The sequence below is a fragment of the Dama dama genome, chromosome 32 (assembly GCF_033118175.1).
Source record: "Dama dama isolate Ldn47 chromosome 32, ASM3311817v1, whole genome shotgun sequence".
NCBI lineage: Eukaryota > Metazoa > Chordata > Mammalia > Artiodactyla > Cervidae > Dama > Dama dama.
The window spans coordinates 42,556,121-42,574,018 of NC_083712.1; the positions used below are offsets into that span (position 1 = coordinate 42,556,121).

The following is a 17,898-nucleotide window of genomic DNA, read 5'->3' on the forward strand; positions in this document are numbered from 1 at the left end:
CCTGCTTGCCTTTGCTTGCTCTTTGTGCGTGTATAGACTAAAAGTGGTTAAAAATGAACATGTCACCCTAGAGAACGTTCAACTTTTTTTTTTATGTCACTTAAATGAGGCTTTCAGAAATGTCTGTTAGTATAGAGTTACATGTCAGAACATTTTCTTCTTGTTAACAAGAATGTATCTTTCATTCTCAAAAAGTTTATTCAGAACAGTTGCAGGAAAACAATTCCCTATGTCTTTCTCCTGTTTTAAGAGTTCAGAAAGCCAAAGCCCACCATACTCCATGGCTTCCCTTATTTCAGGCAAAAGTTCCACCTGCCGCCTTTCTGAGGTTTCTATGTGATATGCATACCAGTCTTTAGGCTCCTCACTGATGTAGCAAGGCATTGCAGTTTAGCCCAATTTGTAGCTGTCACTCTGCAAAGCAAGTCCATGGATCTGGGCTGAGTTAGGTAATCACACCGACTCATATAACAAACCCAACCTGCCCCTTAACAGAAATTTATTAACAGATGAGCCGGGTTTGATTTGGGGGAATTTTGGCTTTTAACTGGATGACCACGCTCAATAATTACAGACATTTGACAACATAAATGTCACTATGCAGGGTCTTGAGCTCACATACAGAATGTGTCGCTTGAATTTTTAGATGTAAGTTACATGAAGAGTATGGAGCTCCTCCCCACCGCCACCGCAGGTTTCCCCTTCAGGGCCAACAACAATCAGTTTTTTCGCTTTTCACTATGCTTTCCCATTGTCATCTTTATGAAAAACCGAGAGGACGACAAAAGACACCACGTCCTGCAGGGTGACCCAGGGAGACCCTCAGGGAGGAGCCGGAGCTGTCCCCCCGGCTCCCGACGTTCCGTCAGGACACGTGGCTGTCCCCGCAGGACAGAGGGGCCGGTCCACCTGGGATGCTCAGGGAGACTGCGTGGGACGAGGGTTCCTGGAACCCGAGGAAGGGAAGGCGTGGCAGCAGATTCTCAAGGCGCTCGGCCACACACAGCCGTCGAGGGTGTGGTCCCTTTTCTCCCTCACCCACCTGCTGAGAGTGAAAAGGTCAGATGGCCAAGAAGAGAGAGAGGCCCTCCTCACCTGATCACTTGGGAGCTGGCTACACAGGGAACTACTCCAGTTTTACACGTAATAGGCAGTGGGGGTCGCTCACACTTAAAAGAAGCCTATTTGGTCACTTATCTTCTTGGTAAAAACATCAGAACTGTTGCATGCTGCAATCACTTTAAGCAGGGAGTTTGCAGTAGCAAAGGCAGTATATGTTTTTGAGACAATTCACTACTAACTGCGAAGTGCAGTGACAACCTCGGCTCCAAGTTGTGACTACTGAAGCAAGCAAATCAGGGGGAGAAAGAAAAACACATTTATTTTTCTGGAGATGACACAGCCTAAAACTCCCATGGCACAAAGTGTAGAACGAATGTCTCCTATGCACATGATTAACGTCCACTTCCTAAACTCCTAACTCAGCGGCAAAGGGCATCAGATCCAGTGAGGAGGGCATGAAACCTGAATCTGCCTCACTTCCCTACCCCAAACAGCTGTCAGTCTCCCAAAGCCAAATCTGATTCTGGAATCTGCCTTATACCCAAAATTCTTAGATGAGAAGCAAGAACAGTAACTCAGAAAACATCAAAAAAATGATTGATGTTTATGACCCGGATTTCTGGCAAACCTTCCTAGATTACACAATCAGGTCAACTAAGATGAGAAAAAACACCGCTTTGTTCCAAGTCTGGGAGCTACTTGTTTCTGAGTTTGTATGTCTTTTTTTTTTTTTTTTTGGTTGGATGAATTACAGTCCCTTTAAAAGTTTTTCAAATGGGTTCCCCCCCCCCCCAAAAAAAAACCCACCAAAGTGAGGTTATAATTCCATTTTCTTTGGAAAAGAGAAAACTGTATTCTTGGAACTGAAACACATTATTTGAATCAAAACTGAAATTTCAAAGCAAAGGTCATACACTTATACTTGCTAGCTGAAGAGGCGTGTGAAAAGGCTAATAATCCTGTGTGTGTGCGTAGAAAAAGAATTGGAGAATTGGAAGCACTTGGGAGAAAAATTCCACATGCAAGACAGACATCCAAAATGGCTCAACATAATTTATTTTTTTTTTTTTAATGTTAAAATGTACAGAGTTCTTTTGAAAGTACTTGCTAGAAAGGGGGAAAAAAAAGTGATATTACATACAGGAGAGGAAGGAGGCCGGCTGGCCCAGGAGCGCGTGACATGGAGAAGTACGAAGGCATCTAGGCACCCCTTCCCCGTAGCTTACAAGTCACCATGAACAAAGTACAAAGAGGTTACAAAACAGGAAAAGCAAATATAAACAGACAGGAATAGACTTAGCTTCATTTGTACATGCGGCTTTTAGAGGCATCTGGAGCTCTATTCACACACTCTAGAGATCTCTTTAAAGAGAATTTTTATCTTTCTTAAAATAGTTTTTAATATTCTACAACAAAGATAAAAAATTTTAAAGATGGAATGAAATGAAAAAGCTCTTATTTTAAAAGGCATCAAAGTCACTAACAGTGAGTTTTTTAAATTTCTTTTTTTAGAAGATTACCCAAGTTATCTTGCTAAAAATACATTTTTTTTTAAACAGAAGTGAAAAAATGACAGGTACCAATATTACTGTGTTGGATAATTTCTTTTATAATATAGAAAAGAACATTTTCTCTACAATAGTTCTAAAGTCACAAAAAGGCTTGTGGAAAAAGGGAGCTGCCCGATTGAAAATTGGTTTTTTTTGTTTTTTTTTTAAAAAGAAACAAAACCAAACACAACCGCAAACCAACAGAAACTGAATTCACGGCCCTCGTTTCAACAGCTTCTCCTTCTGCCCTGACCCACCCTCCTCCCAAGACACCTCCCTCCCCACCCACCCCGTCCCCGCCCCAACCAGGAAGCAATGAAAGCGCTGAAGAGTCGGCAGAGGCCAGCACAAGGGCGCGTTCTACAGAGAGGACTGGGGGCCGGACCGGTATATACAGAGACTGGGTCCTACTCAGCCTTGCACATGCTCAGAATGCTCAGACAGCGGTGAAGAGGTGGAATTCTGCCTTGACCTACCTAACACGTTTAATTGAGAAAGTCAATTAAAGTGTATATATGTATATATATTAAAAAAAACCCAACAAACCTGTGCATTTGAAAAAATTTAATGCCTAATTTGTTATTTCAAAAATTTATCTATATAAAATGTACAAATAAAGGAGAGAATTTAATGCTTACAGGTATTTCTTTAAGCAGTTCTTCCCCCTTTTGGATATTTGACTGCACATACCAAGTGGTATAATAGTGTCCATCTTCTAATGATGGAACATATATATGTATATATATATATATACACATATATATACTTTTATATATATATATATGTATTTTTTTTTTTTTTACCTATCCCTGGAGCAAGTGACAAGAAGAGAATGGGCAAACTGGCTGCACAAGAGAAAAGAGAATGAAGTTGGGAGTAACATAGGAGCCTGCTAAAACCCTGCTGTCCAGATCTGCCCGACTATGCTGGTGGTGGGTCGATCTCTCTTCTTCTCAGCCTCTCCCAGGCGAGGGGCCGCGCATCCTGATTCACAGGGGAGGGGACTCAGGATCTCAAAAGACGAAGGAAAACTATAGAGGTATGTTATCACATGTTATCACTGAAGTAGCTATAAGACTCACACCACGGTCTCCCTCACAACATGCTATCTGCGTCATCTCTCCCAACACGAAGTAAACAGTGTCAAAGGTTAGTTAGGTATTTCTCAAGTCACTGACGGTGTAGTCACCCGCCAACCCTTCGGATGAGGATGTCAGAGGCTCATCGCCAAATCACCGGGGTCTGCTGTTCACTTTCATCAGAGTCAGGAAGGCTCGAGAATCGAGACCCTTAAGAGTCTCAAGGTATGTACTAAAATCAAGAGGCTGCGTGGAATTATGTGCGTATGGCTGATTCACCAGGTGGTTAAAAAAAACAAGAGGTTACGTTCCTCTTTTGATTGTTAACTGACCATCTATTCCTCCAAGGCTGTATCAGGATTGCAAACAGCTTTCCTCTGAGATTCTGCTGTTAATTGAGACTTACAGTATTTTTGTGTCTCTGAGTGCTGAGTGGGAGTAGTTTTTAAAAAATTATATTACACTTGATCTAAGAAAAACAAACATTTCGATGAAGTCCATCTATAAAGAAACATTCTTGGGGAAAGGTTTCGAGAGGTGTGTGTGTGCGCGTGTGTGTATGTGTAGGGAGTGGAGGGGATTTTAGGAGGAGAAGCATTTTCCTGCCTCGCTTTATTAATAATAATAATAATAATATTAACAATAATAATAAGTTTAAGGAGCTTGGGTTGTTCTCCATGTCCCCGTCCGAGTCTCCCATAAGTGCCTCCTGCTGGAATGAAGTAGGGAATGAAAGGCTGGGTGTGGAGGAAAAGGGTCTGGCTAACCCTGGAGATGTATATGTAACATTTAAAAATGACGACACTGGGAGCTGCAAACACTTGAGGGGAAACATACAATTTAAAATAAAATAAAGATAATTCACTTTTACACAAATTCTGTCCATGTGGCGTGTAAAGAAAGTAAGGCTCTTTTTAATTATGAAAAGATTTCTGTGCATGTTTCCCCTATCCCCAAATCCGTTTTTAGATGAGTTCTATTGTAAAATGTTCAAGATTGTGAAGAAAACCAAAACCCAGAACAAAATGAACCCCCCAAAAAAGAGAAGACCAGGTTTTCTAAAAAATAAAATAAACCAAAGAAAAATTCCTCTAAATCTACAGCAATATTTTAACTGGAAAAAAGGTCCATTTTTCTCTGGTTTGTCAGTATAAAAGGTTCCTTTATTTATATATATTTAGGTTCTGAACTGCAAGTCCGTCTTGCTCATCTTCTCATGTAAGGTCCGTTGAGCGACTGCTTGGGCACGCCCGCCGCGTTCATGTAGCTGTGATGGGAGGGTCCCGTGTACATCACGTTTCCGTGCGGGCTCGGCTGCATAGGCTGCTGGGGGTAGGCCTGGCCCCCCATCACCCCCATCTGCATCTGCATAGGATACTGTGCTGTCTGGTTCATGTAGGCCGGGTTACTATGGTAACTGCTGTTCATCATGGGCTGGGTCATTCGATAGCTGTTCATGGCGTTTAGGGTGTTCATATTCATGGAGTTGACATTATAGGCAGGGGTGGGCATCAAGTTCACCCCCATGTTCATGCCACGCTGCACAGCCAAGGCACGCGGGCCGGCCTGCATGGCGACCGCGGGCGGGCTGCGGCCGTACAGCTGCTGCTGGTGAGCCGCCGCGGAGGGCAGGGGCGCCGACTTGGAGCGGATGGAGATGTGCCCCTTGACGGGCATCTGCCCTTGCAGCCTCTGAGTGTGAGGAATGCCAATGTTGGTGGCAGACATGTTGCACTGCAGCAGAGGGGACGTGAGGTTCATGGTGGTGGAGGCCAAGTTCGGGGGCGGCGTCATGGTGGCTTGTGCTTGAGCGGTCCCCGCTAAGGGATGCGATGGAGCCAGCTGAGCCAGTCCCGTGTTGGACAGAGAAACACTGGTTGCATAGGAAGTCACAGCAGGAGAATGGCTATAAGGCATGGCATGGGGGTCCATAATGGTGTTGGTCAGCTGCTGCAACTTGGCCAGACTGAAGGTGGCCGACGGCTGGGAGTAGCTGCCGGCCCCGAAGTCCCCGGGGATGCGCTCGTAGATGCTGATGTTCCCCGCGCTGCCGGCCTCGGGGATCTCCATAATCATGGGCGCCGGCGTGAAGCTGTTGTTCATGCTGCACTGCGACAGAGGGGGCTGCTGCTGGGGCGGCGGCGCGGGCTGCGGCTGCTGGGGCGGCGGCGGCGGCGGGGGCGGGGGCTGGGCCGGCGGCGGCGGCGGGGCTGGCGGCTGAGGCTGCGGCGGCGGCGGGGCTGGCGGCTGAGGCTGCGGCGGAGGCTGCTGCGTGCTGGGAGGCCTCTCGACGGCGCAGCTCTGCGGGGACTTGATGCCGCAGTTGGCGGCGGGCGGGACGCTGCTTTGCGGCATCAGGCTGCAGCCGCCGCCCATGCCGGCCATCTGCTGGGTGACCACGCAGCTGTTCTGGGTGAGGCTGCTGGAGGACGACAGGCCGTAGGAGCAGCTGCTCTGGGAAGAGTTGTTCCCACAGATGCTGCCGCCCATGGTGGAGTCGTAGCTGCTGGGGTTCTCGTAGTTCTCCGTGGTGCTCTCGATGCTGCCCAGGTCGCTGAAGCCGCTGTCCACCACCTGCTGGGAGTGGTCGGATACGGAAGGCACGTCCATCATGGGGCTGGTCTCCATGTTCTGCATAGACGGGGCGGACAGGGATCCTTGCTCCGGGCTGATCTGGGTGTAGCCCCCTTCGAGGGCGGGCATGCTGGGGCTGCTGACGGAGCGCACCGACTGGCTGGGGTGGGACTGGACGGAGGACAGCGGGCTGTTGTGCTCCGAGGCGTGGCAGTCCTCCACCAGGGCCAGCGGCGGGTCCTCGTCGGCCTGCGTGTAGCTCTGCAGCGTCTGGCAGGCAGCCAGCGTCTCCTCGCAGTCCTGGTAGGCGCCCTCGTGCTCGCCGCGCTCCTCCTGCGTCAGGGACTGCACGGCCTGCACCGTCTCCAGGTCCAGCTCGCTGTGTGGGATCTCCTCCTCCTCCTTCAGCTCCAGCAGCTCTTCCTTCGAGCGCGAGTCCTCCTCGTGGTCGTCCTCAGAGCCTGGCATGTGCTCCGACACCACAGACGCGTCGTGGGAAGTCTGCTCCTCCTCGGAATCCGGCTCCGTCTCCTCCTTGTCTTTCGGGTTCTCCCCGCTGCCCTGCACATTAGGATCTAAAAAAGCCTCCCGGCCGCCAGGCTCCTCCTTGACGCCCTCCCGCGCCGGCGGCTCCCCCGGCTCCTCCTCCTTCTTGGCGGGCTCCAGGTGGCCGTCGTCCTCGTCGTCCGCATCGTGGTCTTCGCTCTGGTTGGTCTCCACGGCCGTGTCCTCCTCCTCCTCGGGCTCCTGCCTGGCCAGCTCCTGCGGCGCCTCCTCCGGCGGCCGCTGCTCTGCGGGGACACGGGGCTTCTCCTCCTCCTCGCCGGCCTCGGGCTCCTTGGCTTCGGCCTCGGGGCTGCTGGCGTCCGCGGGAGAGGCCACCCTGACGTCACTGCTGGTGGTGTCCTCCTCCTCCCCCTCCTCGACCTCCTCGGCTTCCAGGGGCAGCTCCTCGTCTTCCTTCCTTTCCTCCGTTAAAGGCAAGTCTTCTTTTGGTTCAGCAGTTTCTTCGCTCTCTTCCATTTTGGATTTACGTCCCGCTTTAGAAAGGGGGACGATAGGCTCAACGACGGACTCTTGAGCAGACACTGGCACCATCTCCCGACTCAGCTTAAAGCCTGGCTTGCGCCCAGGTCTCTTCTTCCAGTGAACCGGTTTGCGGCTCTTGCCCTTGGGCCATCCCTTCTTCTTCTTCATGGGCGTGGATGTATCTGGCTCAAGTGGAGCGTCCTTCACATCACATTTTCTCAAGAGAGACACTGGCTTTAGGACTGGAGTGTCTGCACAGGAAGGATAAAAAAAAAATTATAGGATCTTTTATTTTCTAGTGCCTTTTTCTGAGCCCACAGGTACAACAGAAATGATTTTATTATCACCCCAAACTCCTGACTATCTTCATTTTTAAGTTAAGAATCTAAAGAAAAAACCTATTTCATGATACCCTCTGAAGTCACACAGTGAACTGGCAGAACAAGGAAAAGAATTCTGGTCCACTCACTAGGTTCAAATGCATCATCAAAGCCAACTGCACATGTTTGGCAAGTTACCCTAAGACTCAATATCATCATTTAAAAAATGGAGATAGATTTATAAGGACACAAATACTAGTAGTTTTCACAGCTACTTGCGACAAGCTGTCTTTACCATGTAAGTTACATATCATCTCACTTATCCCACCCCAACCCCCACCCCCAATTATATTATGCTTTGGTTTTCTTAGTTTCTACAAAATCATTACTTCAGGTAATATCATGAGCCAACTACTCCAGGCCATGTTTGAGGAATCCTACAGGAACACTTCCCGGCCAGTGTTGTGTTTGTGTAAAAAGAGTTGCAAGGCATGTAGTCCTGGACAAATACTGACCTGAAGCAAAGGGTTTACTAGAAATAAATTTGATATTAGCATCACTTTCTCACCATCACTTTTTCTAAAAACTATAAAATATTCATAGCATAAAATTTACCATTTTAACATTTTTAGGTGTACAGTTTGGTGGGACATTAAGTACATCCACATTTCCCATTAATTTTTAAAAAGAAGACGAGCAAGGTAGGAACAGGTATTTTTTTAGGGGGTGGGGGATAGAACTGGTGGGACTAAAAAGGTATAGTTACCAGTAGTAACCTGAACATAAACAAAGGAAATTCCTACATTAGAGAAAATTCTATTCAGTAGGAACTTAGAGGATACTATTTTAATCTATGATGCTATAAGACAGAATTCTGCAAAAGTGCCACATTCTTTACAAAATAAATTTTTAGTTTCCTAGTTACGTATCTCAAAATATAACACAATAAAATTCTGGAAAATCATGCACCATAAAGCAAAAAACTGAGTCATCACTACATTAAAAGTATTGATTATACAAAGATGTGAGACTGAAGAAAATGCAAGTTGTCTACTAGATTTGAAATTGAGTGAGTTTATTTTTAAAAGCCCAACTAGTCAGTACATAAAAGCTATAGGTTTATGCACCAAGTGTGAACGCGATTCCTTCGAATTCGCCCAGCAAAGCAAAGCAGCTTCAGTGTGACCCCAGCAAGGAGGCCACACAGCACAAGGCAGGAAATTTGGGCAACAATGTGAACTAGTTTGGGACCCAAGTCATATATGAGCCCCTTCTTTTCATCTTTAAAGAGGAAACAACAACCAGTCTAATCACTGGATTTTTAGCTATGCCATAACATTTAACTTATTTTGAGGTATTGTTACCCTTTAAATTAGAAATTTACTACTACTCGTTGAGTAAGACATATTACAGATATGATTCAGGAACAGATTTGAAGCAAGTCCAATTTACAGGAATCTGACCTTATTTGAGAGCCACTTCTAAGCACTTAGTCATTTAACTGTATTTACTGAGTGCCTATTTTAAGCACTCAGCATACACAATTAGCAGAACAGGCCAGGTCTGTAGACTGCGCACTCCAGTAGAGGGTTATTAATTATCTTCTTCACACTAAGTTTCATCTACCCATTAACTAAAGACACACATAATGGCCAAGAAAGGACTAGGCAAAAAGAACAATTTCCAAACAGCAAGATTACTTTCTGCAGAGGCAAAAACAGGTGCTATGGGGGAACTGGGAAAAAATACTCTGACAAAAGGACAGAGAACTAAAGCAGAAGCTGAGTATAAGCCCACTTGATACAGCTCTTCAGAGGCTGCAAGTCGTCCTGCACTTGCTCGGCGGGTCATCTGCCCTTCACCCTCTCCGCTGGAGGCTTTGCAGCTACCACTTTATCTTTCAAAACCAGGAAACTACAACAAGCAACGTACCATCAGCATCATCTGACTCTTCATCATCGTCTTCATCTTTAGACTTCCTCTTCGAATCAGACCGACACCTGAGAACGTCCTGGGAGGCCAAGCGATGGAAGTACCCTCGAGAGAAGAGATCGCTCTCCTCCTCCTCTTCCTCCTCCTCATCAATCTCGAACGTTGGCTCTAATCGCGGCATCGGCCTCTCGGAGTCAGAGTCTTCAAAAGGCTCGTCTAAGACCTCCGTCGTCTCAGAAATGGTCTCTGTGACCACACTGCTGTTGTGGTGTTTGCGCTTTCGCACTCTCCTCCTTCGGTGAAGAATTGGTTTCTATTTAAGAGAGAGAGAAGCATTTTATTTACGGTAATGAACACCATCATTTCCATTAATAACATGATTAAGAGTTTTTAAACCTGACAGAATTAGTACGTATCAAATGAGTATGCTGTTTGCCAAAACACATTTTGAACATTATTTCAAAATACCATAGTTAAGATACTATATATACATAAAGTGTCATAGATACAAAAAGGATCACTGAATACAACTTTATAAAAGAACAGAGTAAAAAGTAGATGCCCAGAGAGTCATTCCCCTAACAGTCCAGTTACATTTAGTACCCTAGGAAGCAGCCTATTTCAATACTGAAATGACATAGAGGCTAGTATCTTCTCTTTTCCTCAAAAGAGAAAAAAAGAAATAAAACACCGTACATCTCACAGCTCCACTGTGCATGTCAGCAGAAGCACCAGGAAAGCCGTATACCGTTGTCATGTGCTATCCACAGAGGTACAGTGGAGCATGGGGATATGGAGTCGGTATAGATCTCCTTGGTGTTAGCGCGCATTACAGAAATAAATCTGGTGTTGGGACGTGGCACATTAGAAATACTTCTGGACTAGGGTTGATGTAACATCTCAAATCACATAATAGATATCACAAAATGATATCATATACTACCAAAGCTGATCTAATTCAATCCCCTCATTCTACAGAGGCCAGAAAGGTTTATAGGACTTGCTTTAAGGTCACATCCAGTCAGTAAAGAAATGGCTATAAAATCATTAGCGATTCCTAGTCAAGTGAATTTCTTCAAAACTTTACAAGTATCCTGTACATGTACTCACTGCCTGTTATAATATTCTCTTTTTACACAGGGAAAGAGCATAATTTTATTTCATAAAAAGGCAACATAAGCCTAGGATGGCAAAGATATATTCTTCACAGTCACATAATGAACAGCAGATTAATCAATTTTTCTCCACTTCAAACTTACTAGTCTTTCTAGCTGAGAACACAGCTTTTCTTTTCTTTTTTTTTTTTTAGAACACAGCTTTTCAAATGAGGTTAAACATGGCCCTGCTCTGAGGAGAAATGGCTGATCCGAGGACTGGGGCATGAAAGTAAGTATCTATGAGGCCACGTGGATATGACAAGAAACAGGAGAAAATAGCTAACTCTCCCAAACAGAATTCCAAGTAATTAACACAGATACTCTGCTCTTAGGGAGCAGAGTATAACGTCCTGCATCTTAGGTATGGGCTGCAGGCAGTAACCTCCCTCCAGAGAGCACAGTATAGAAAGGGGCCTGAAAAAGGCAGTAGCTCGCGAGTGAAGCCTGACAAGCCTGATGCGCGGAGGTCAGGCGACGGGCTGACGCGAACGTCAACAGGCAGCAGTCACACTGACGGCAGATGCCCTTGTATTTGGACCTGGTGTGCCTGACGGCAGATACCCTTCTATGAAGTGATGAGAACGGCACTTTACCTCTGTGGTCTTCTTCCCAAAACACTTCACCCTGTTTTCATACCACAAGGGGCATTCTACAGAATATCTAGCAAGTACTCCTCAAAACTGACAAGCTCATCAAAAACAAGGAGTCCGAGAAACTGTCACCAACAACCAGGGAGCCTAAAAAGACATGACAACTAAAGGCAGTGTGTGTGGTGTGCTGGGCGGTATCCTGGGGAGCCGGGGGGAAATCTGAACAAAGTATGGGCTCCAGTTAATGATGTATTTGTGCTGGTTCACTATTTGTGACCAGTGTGCAGCATCAAGGGAAAAGGTCAGTAACAGCGGTGACGGGGTATGGGGAATATAGGAACTCTTCATACTTTCTTTGCGATAAATCTGTAAATCTAAAACTGTTCCTAAAATGGAAAGCTTTTTTTTTTTTTTTTTATAAATAGCCCTATCTTTTTTTTTTTTTCCAAGGCTCTGCTAAGGGGAAGAATGATTTTATTGCTCTGGGTGAAAGCTGCCACCTCTCTAGTCCAGGGTGGTTTATCCAGAGAGCTGACGCACTTCAGCCTGGCTGGTATGTTTAAAGTTCATGCCACAGTTTGGGAGATCTCTGGTATACAGTTTAACAGATCCGTGACTACCACCTCATAGCATTCAGCAATAATCTGGTTATTCAAACTTTGCAAGATGATGAAATATAGTTTAGAAAATACTGTGAAAACAAAGTTAAGTGAAACCACAGAGGGCTGAAGAGGAGAGAGACCCAGGCAGGACACAGCGCCGCCAGGGCGAGGGGAGAGGCCTCACTCCGAGCATCCGGGCACTGTCATGCCCACAGTCCATGCAACCACGGGGTGGGCGCCTCTCCTTTTCTAATAGAAACATTTCTAATCCGGGCTTTTGGCCTTGTGATTGCGGGATCTCAGCTCCCCGACGAGGGTTTGAACCCATGGTCCCCACAGTGGAAGCGGAAGTCCTAACCACTGAACACCAGGGAAGTCCCCAGGGGATTTTCTAAATCCCTAAGAAGTCATAATTTGAAACCAAACCAGCAAACTGGAAACAGCCTATCAGCCCTTAAGTAAGTGTGACTTCCAGGTGAACACTCATGAAGCAGAGGAGCCAAGTGCACATCACACGTGCTCACTGGGAAGCTCACAGGCTAGGAGGCACTGGGCATGCAGCGCAAAGGCTAACACACTGGACTCCCGCCCCGAGCTCTCAGAGCCGCGGGGCGGGGCGGGGCGGGGCCCACCTTCCGCTTCAGCGTGGGCTTGGTGAGCACCGGGGGCGAGCTGGACCGGGGGCTCTCGGGCTCCCCGTCCTCCTCGCTGCTCTCGCTGCAGCCCCGCAGCGCGGGGCGGTCCCCGTCAGCGTAGCGGCCTTCGCAGTAGCGACCCTCGCTGTAGCGACGCGGCAGGCGGTCGTGGGCGTCAGGCAGCCCGCACTTCAGGGGCTCAGGGCTCTTCTTCGGCGGGCCTCGCCAGAGCTCAAGCCCCTCGCTGGGTCTCCTCTTGGGCCCGTCCGGCTTCCCATCCTGGCTCGGCTGCTCCTGGGAGGCCGCCGACGGCTCCTCGCTCTCCAAGTACTGCTCTTGGGAAGGTTCTGACTTTTCCTCGCAGTCTGCGTACTGCTCCTGGGGGGCTGACGTTTCCTCCAAGAGCAGTTTCGGGTCCTTATCACCAAAGCGTTCCTGGGCTTTTCTGTTCTTCCTCCCCCAGCGGCCTCGCCGAGGCGGCTGACTGTTGGCAGGAAGACTGTCCCGGGGAAGGACCTGTTTGCTCAAACGAGTGGTACTGGCTGGTGTTGCAACTTCTGGTTTCTTTTCACTTTCTACTGAAGTGTAAGAATCCTGTTCTTTGTTCTCGCGAGATGCAGACTTCCCCACCTGATTTTAGAAAATAAAACCATGCTGGTTAATTTTCAGTCTTATATTTGGTTACATCTCCTATTCTGGCCTTTTAAATGCTGAGGTAAGAAAACAGATTAACACTCAAAGATAACATTATTTAATACTTAACATAAATATCTCTTGTGTGTTAGGCACTGTTTTAAAAGCTATATGGGTAAAATCCACGCCAATTACGTGAAATATTATTATTATATCCCATTTTACAAATGAGGTAACTGAGGCACAGAACATGTAAGTAATCTGCCCCAGGCCATGCAATAGCAAATGAAGAAGCTGGGATGTAAACCCAGGTAGTCTGATCCAAGAGCCAGTACTCCTGACCACTATGCAAATAGTAAACAAAGTGACTATTATTTTTCTTATAATCTAGTAAATGTTAAATGAGACAGTTCATGAAATTTCTCAGAAATTTAGAAACAGAGAGAAGACAAACTCTGGGGTGTGGGCAAGAGAAAGAGGATGCTCAAAAAATGAAAGAAAATTTCTGGAATGATTTTGACTTATTTTATTCTGAATACTTAATTTTATTTGGAAAATTACACTAAACAGGGGGCATTGAAACTATTTATGTCTATCAAAACAGAAAACAGAGTTTTAAAGGATGAAAGCACTGCTTTAAAAAAAAAAGAACAGAAAAAAGTAAGCATCACATGAAGAAAAATGTTGAAAATGATGTAGTTTTCATTAACCTTTTAATGGCTAAAGACACTGAACTGTTTAGTGCTCTATTAGAAAATATGCACTGTTTACATTATTTCCTTAATGTTTTAAGGAAAATGAGTCTTCATTTTAAACAATGGTCAGATTTAAATTTAATTCAGATTCCTCAATTTCTATATAGCTTCAAACTTAGCTGCTTATAGGCACTCTGATAAATACTCATAACACAATATAACAAATTTGAAGGTTTCCTAATGATATAAGGCTTAAAAATATACAAATAAGTAAACAAAACCCAGTCTTCCTGAAATTTCTATCACTGAAATAAACTTGAAAATTCTAATGTGAGTTTACAGTACTGGTTTCAGAAAACCAACACATGCTCTTCTGTTATCAACACCGGGGACTGCCCGTGCCCTTACACTTGGCTCCAATTCTCCTTCCTGGCTCTGACGCTCTTCCGGCTCTCTCTCCTCCTCTTCCTCCTCCTCCTCCTCCTCCTCCTCTTCCTCCTCCTCCTCCTCCTCCTCCTCTGAGACAACAGAATTGGAGACTATGACGGGAGTCCAGCGCAAACACTCCGGATCTACGTCTACAGGCCGCAGGTTCAGCTGAAGCTTTGCCATGTGATCCTGGATAAGCTTTTCCCGGCGGATAATCACAAATCTGAAACCAGAGAAAAGTTTATAGCAATCAACGATGCAGCAGGAGTACCAACAATGAATATGGAGCTACACTCCCAGAAAGCCCTGGAAATGAGAGCAGATAAATGCTTCACAAAAAGCCTGCCTGGAAAGACACCACCGAGATGGCTCAGAAACATGAAGCTGGATAAAGACTTCACATCCAACTAGAGCAATGGAAGCAGCTGTTTCAGTCACTCCCTATCTCACACTTCCCACCTCTGAAACTTCTGCTATTCTCTTGCATTCTGTCTTTTGTTCTCCATCGTTCTGGCCCAGATGCCTCCTTTCTTTGTGACCTTTTCTGCATCACACTAGACAGGTAAGCTGTCTTTCCTCTGACCTGTAGCTCATTCTGTGCCATCTGTATGGAAATTAATCAAATTTCCATACCATATTTGTGTATTTTAGTTGATACTATTTCTGCAGATGTTACTTGTATTGTGAAGGTGTTTCCAATAAATAACAGATTCAGTAGCCTAGGTCCGAAAGTTAGACAGAAGACTAGAAAAAAAGTTTTTTAAAAAATGGTCAACAGTATAAAATATATAAAGGAAAATGATGTCTCAGGATCACCAGGTACACCACTTCCGTCAGTTCATGCACTTTAACCGATAATTTGGCTGCCCGATCCCAGCACCTCTACCTAATCACCTTTCACAGGTCATACAAAGGGGTGTAATACTCACTGGTCACTCCGGAAGTCCAGCATTCGAAGGTGGTGGAGTGTGGAAGTAATGTCTTGAGGGCAGATTCCAGTCAACTTACTCAACTTCTTAATGCTGATTTGCTTGTCATTTTGGTGATAAAGGCACTCCAATATTACACTTTTCCAGTAAGCCATGTAGGAAAGGCGACCTAGATCGGACAACGGTTTCTCTGGAGACCCTGCTTGGCCTTCACGCTTTGATAACAAATAACCTAAAGAAACCCCCAAATCACAAATATGTCAGAGAGCCTAAAAGATGGCAGTTTACAAAAATAAAAGCCCTTCTTCCATAATCAATCCAAGTATTATAGGCTATAATTTCAGAAGCTAATTCCTTCAAGAACAAAATTACAAAATTACTTGAAAACAAATTTGCAAGAAGATTACACAATTTATACACTCTGGACATTGAGTTAGTATTACTTTGTTTATAGTTAATATAAATCACATTGTTAGAATATTCAAACTGTTAAAAATCAGAACTTCATATTAACAGGCTGCACAGATAAGATCGAAGCAAGAACGCTTTTTGCCTCAATGTATGATGGGGGAAACCATCCTTGCATGTTTTATTTGGGCCACTAGATGGCAACAGAACTACTGTTTGCACACTAAGACTGCCTTCAAGTTTTCACATAATCCTAGTAAGATTGAGGTTCTATGAGGGACCTATACGACAATTTCTGTATTTCATCGCCCTAATTTCATCACCCTAATTCTTGAAAAGCAAGAATGTCAGCATGCCAGCATTATTTTGTGTGGTGGTATTACTCTGTCTTACTGTCTAATGCATGGAGCAGGAAAAGAAAGGAAGTAAGGGAAAGTATCAAAAATGTGGAGATGGCAGAAAAAGGTAGCATTTTGTCATCAAAGAAAATATCCATCTGAGAATGGTAAAGTGGGAAAATATATTACATTAGGAAAAGTTTTAAAATAAAAACAAACATTATAATCATATAGACTATTGTTTGTATAGCTCAAAAAAAAAAAAAAAAGACCTAACTCTTCTATTTAATGGCATAACACATCCAATCATGAGTTCTATTTCAAAACAATATATTGATACTAAAGGAAACAGTGTGTGTTTTATCCTCTACTACTAGTTGGAAGAAAAACACAGGAAAATGTAAAAAATAACCACATATGGTGGTTATACTGTGTCACATATTGGCACATATTTCCAATTAAATATGGTTAGGGACACAGTCTAAGGCTAAGTAGAATAAGGTTCACTGGTCCATGTGAGAGAATTAACACTAGAAATGTAATCATCTGATATTTAGAAGAACTGCCTATCAGAATCCTTTTCCATTACTTCTGAAAGTATTCCTTTAAACATCACTATTTTGAGCAAATATCTGAGGGAAAATACTCCCTCCAATACCACTATCTCATAATCAACAAAAGGCATGTGTGCTCAGTCACGTCCAACTCTTTGCAATCGCATGGACTGCAGCCAGCCAGACTCCTCTGTCCACAGAATTTTCTATGCAAGAATACTGGAGTGGGTTGCCATTTCCTTCTCCAGGAATTAATAGAAAATTTACCTCCAATACACATTTACTTTCAAAGCAAGATTATAATGTATAAAACAAAATGCAAGTTCCACAATGACCTTTTTAGAACAGTTAGCTTTCCATTTTTAACTCAAATTACATCATTTACCCTATCATTTACTTCTATCATTTTTAAAGGTGCATCGATATTTTTCACTAGGTACAGCCTGTAACTAAAATGCAATGTACACATTTCTCAGATAACTGGGTAAGAAAAATAGGGCAGGTGCTGCACTTCTTCATTAGTGCTAATTTAAGTAGTTCTGCAAAGCTTTGTAATATTGTTGTGAGACAGAATTATTGCATTAAATAAAACTAAGTTCCACTGTAAATTAATAGCTGCAAATTAAAACTATTTGCTATTCACATAGAAACTCATATCTAATATTAGCAATTTAAAAATACTTCATGTCCAACCAAAAGAAAGTCCACAGAAGATACAATGAGCAGTTACGTTACTATAATCCTTACTGAAATCGATGAGAAACCTCCCATAGCCCTTGCGTTGGTACTGGGGAAGAATCATTATACAGGAAACGTTGTATTTCTGTTGACAGTGCTTTTCCTGGTAAAGAAAACAAAAGCCTAGTTTTAAAACAACAGGCTGGTAAGACTAACCACTAGTGTTAATTTTTAAGAAACAAAGATTAACAATCAAAACCACAGCCCTGGTCCTTTGGGATTAGCAATGCACATCAACAAGAAAGTACCCCTCTGAGAGGGAGAGGACAGTGTTAAGTCCCTGGCATTCCCCACAAAGCAACCATCCCCTGGAGAAAAACATAAACTGAAGTGATGCCACCCAACACCATCTGCAACTCAAAAACAGCATGTCAACGCCTGAGATGAGCAGAGGAATCCGAGTCCTGACTGATCTGCAAAGCCACAAACACTGCCGTCAATGTGGCCCCTAGAAGTGGGACAGTTCATCACCAACTTCCAAGTTCCTTTTACTGTAGCCCTGCTTTGCTGCTACATACAGTGGGTATAAATACACCTTTATAAACAAAGCAATATATTTCAAATTATATTCAACTATTGAAACAGCCTACTAACAACTAGGGCTTTTCACTTAACTATTTTTATACAGTTAGATTTTATCACGG

At 44.4% G+C, this 17,898-nt stretch overlaps 1 protein-coding gene across 2 annotated transcripts in view; it reads right to left on the minus strand.

Annotated features, from left to right (window-relative positions):
* Positions 1–2,095: 2,095 nt before the first annotated feature.
* The window catches only part of KAT6A (lysine acetyltransferase 6A), a 107,004-nt gene continuing 91,201 nt past the window's right edge, over positions 2,096–17,898 (minus strand). For both annotated transcript variants that reach the window (XM_061134684.1, XM_061134685.1), the window contains 6 exons: positions 17,264–17,357; positions 15,217–15,448; positions 14,267–14,510; positions 12,528–13,160; positions 9,547–9,859; positions 2,096–7,545 (listed from right to left, as the gene is read on the minus strand). In XM_061134684.1, the coding sequence (XP_060990667.1) occupies positions 4,898–7,545; positions 9,547–9,859; positions 12,528–13,160; positions 14,267–14,510; positions 15,217–15,448; positions 17,264–17,357 (4,164 nt within the window). In that variant the 3' untranslated portion in view covers positions 2,096–4,897. The remainder of the gene's footprint in view (positions 7,546–9,546; positions 9,860–12,527; positions 13,161–14,266; positions 14,511–15,216; positions 15,449–17,263; positions 17,358–17,898) is intronic.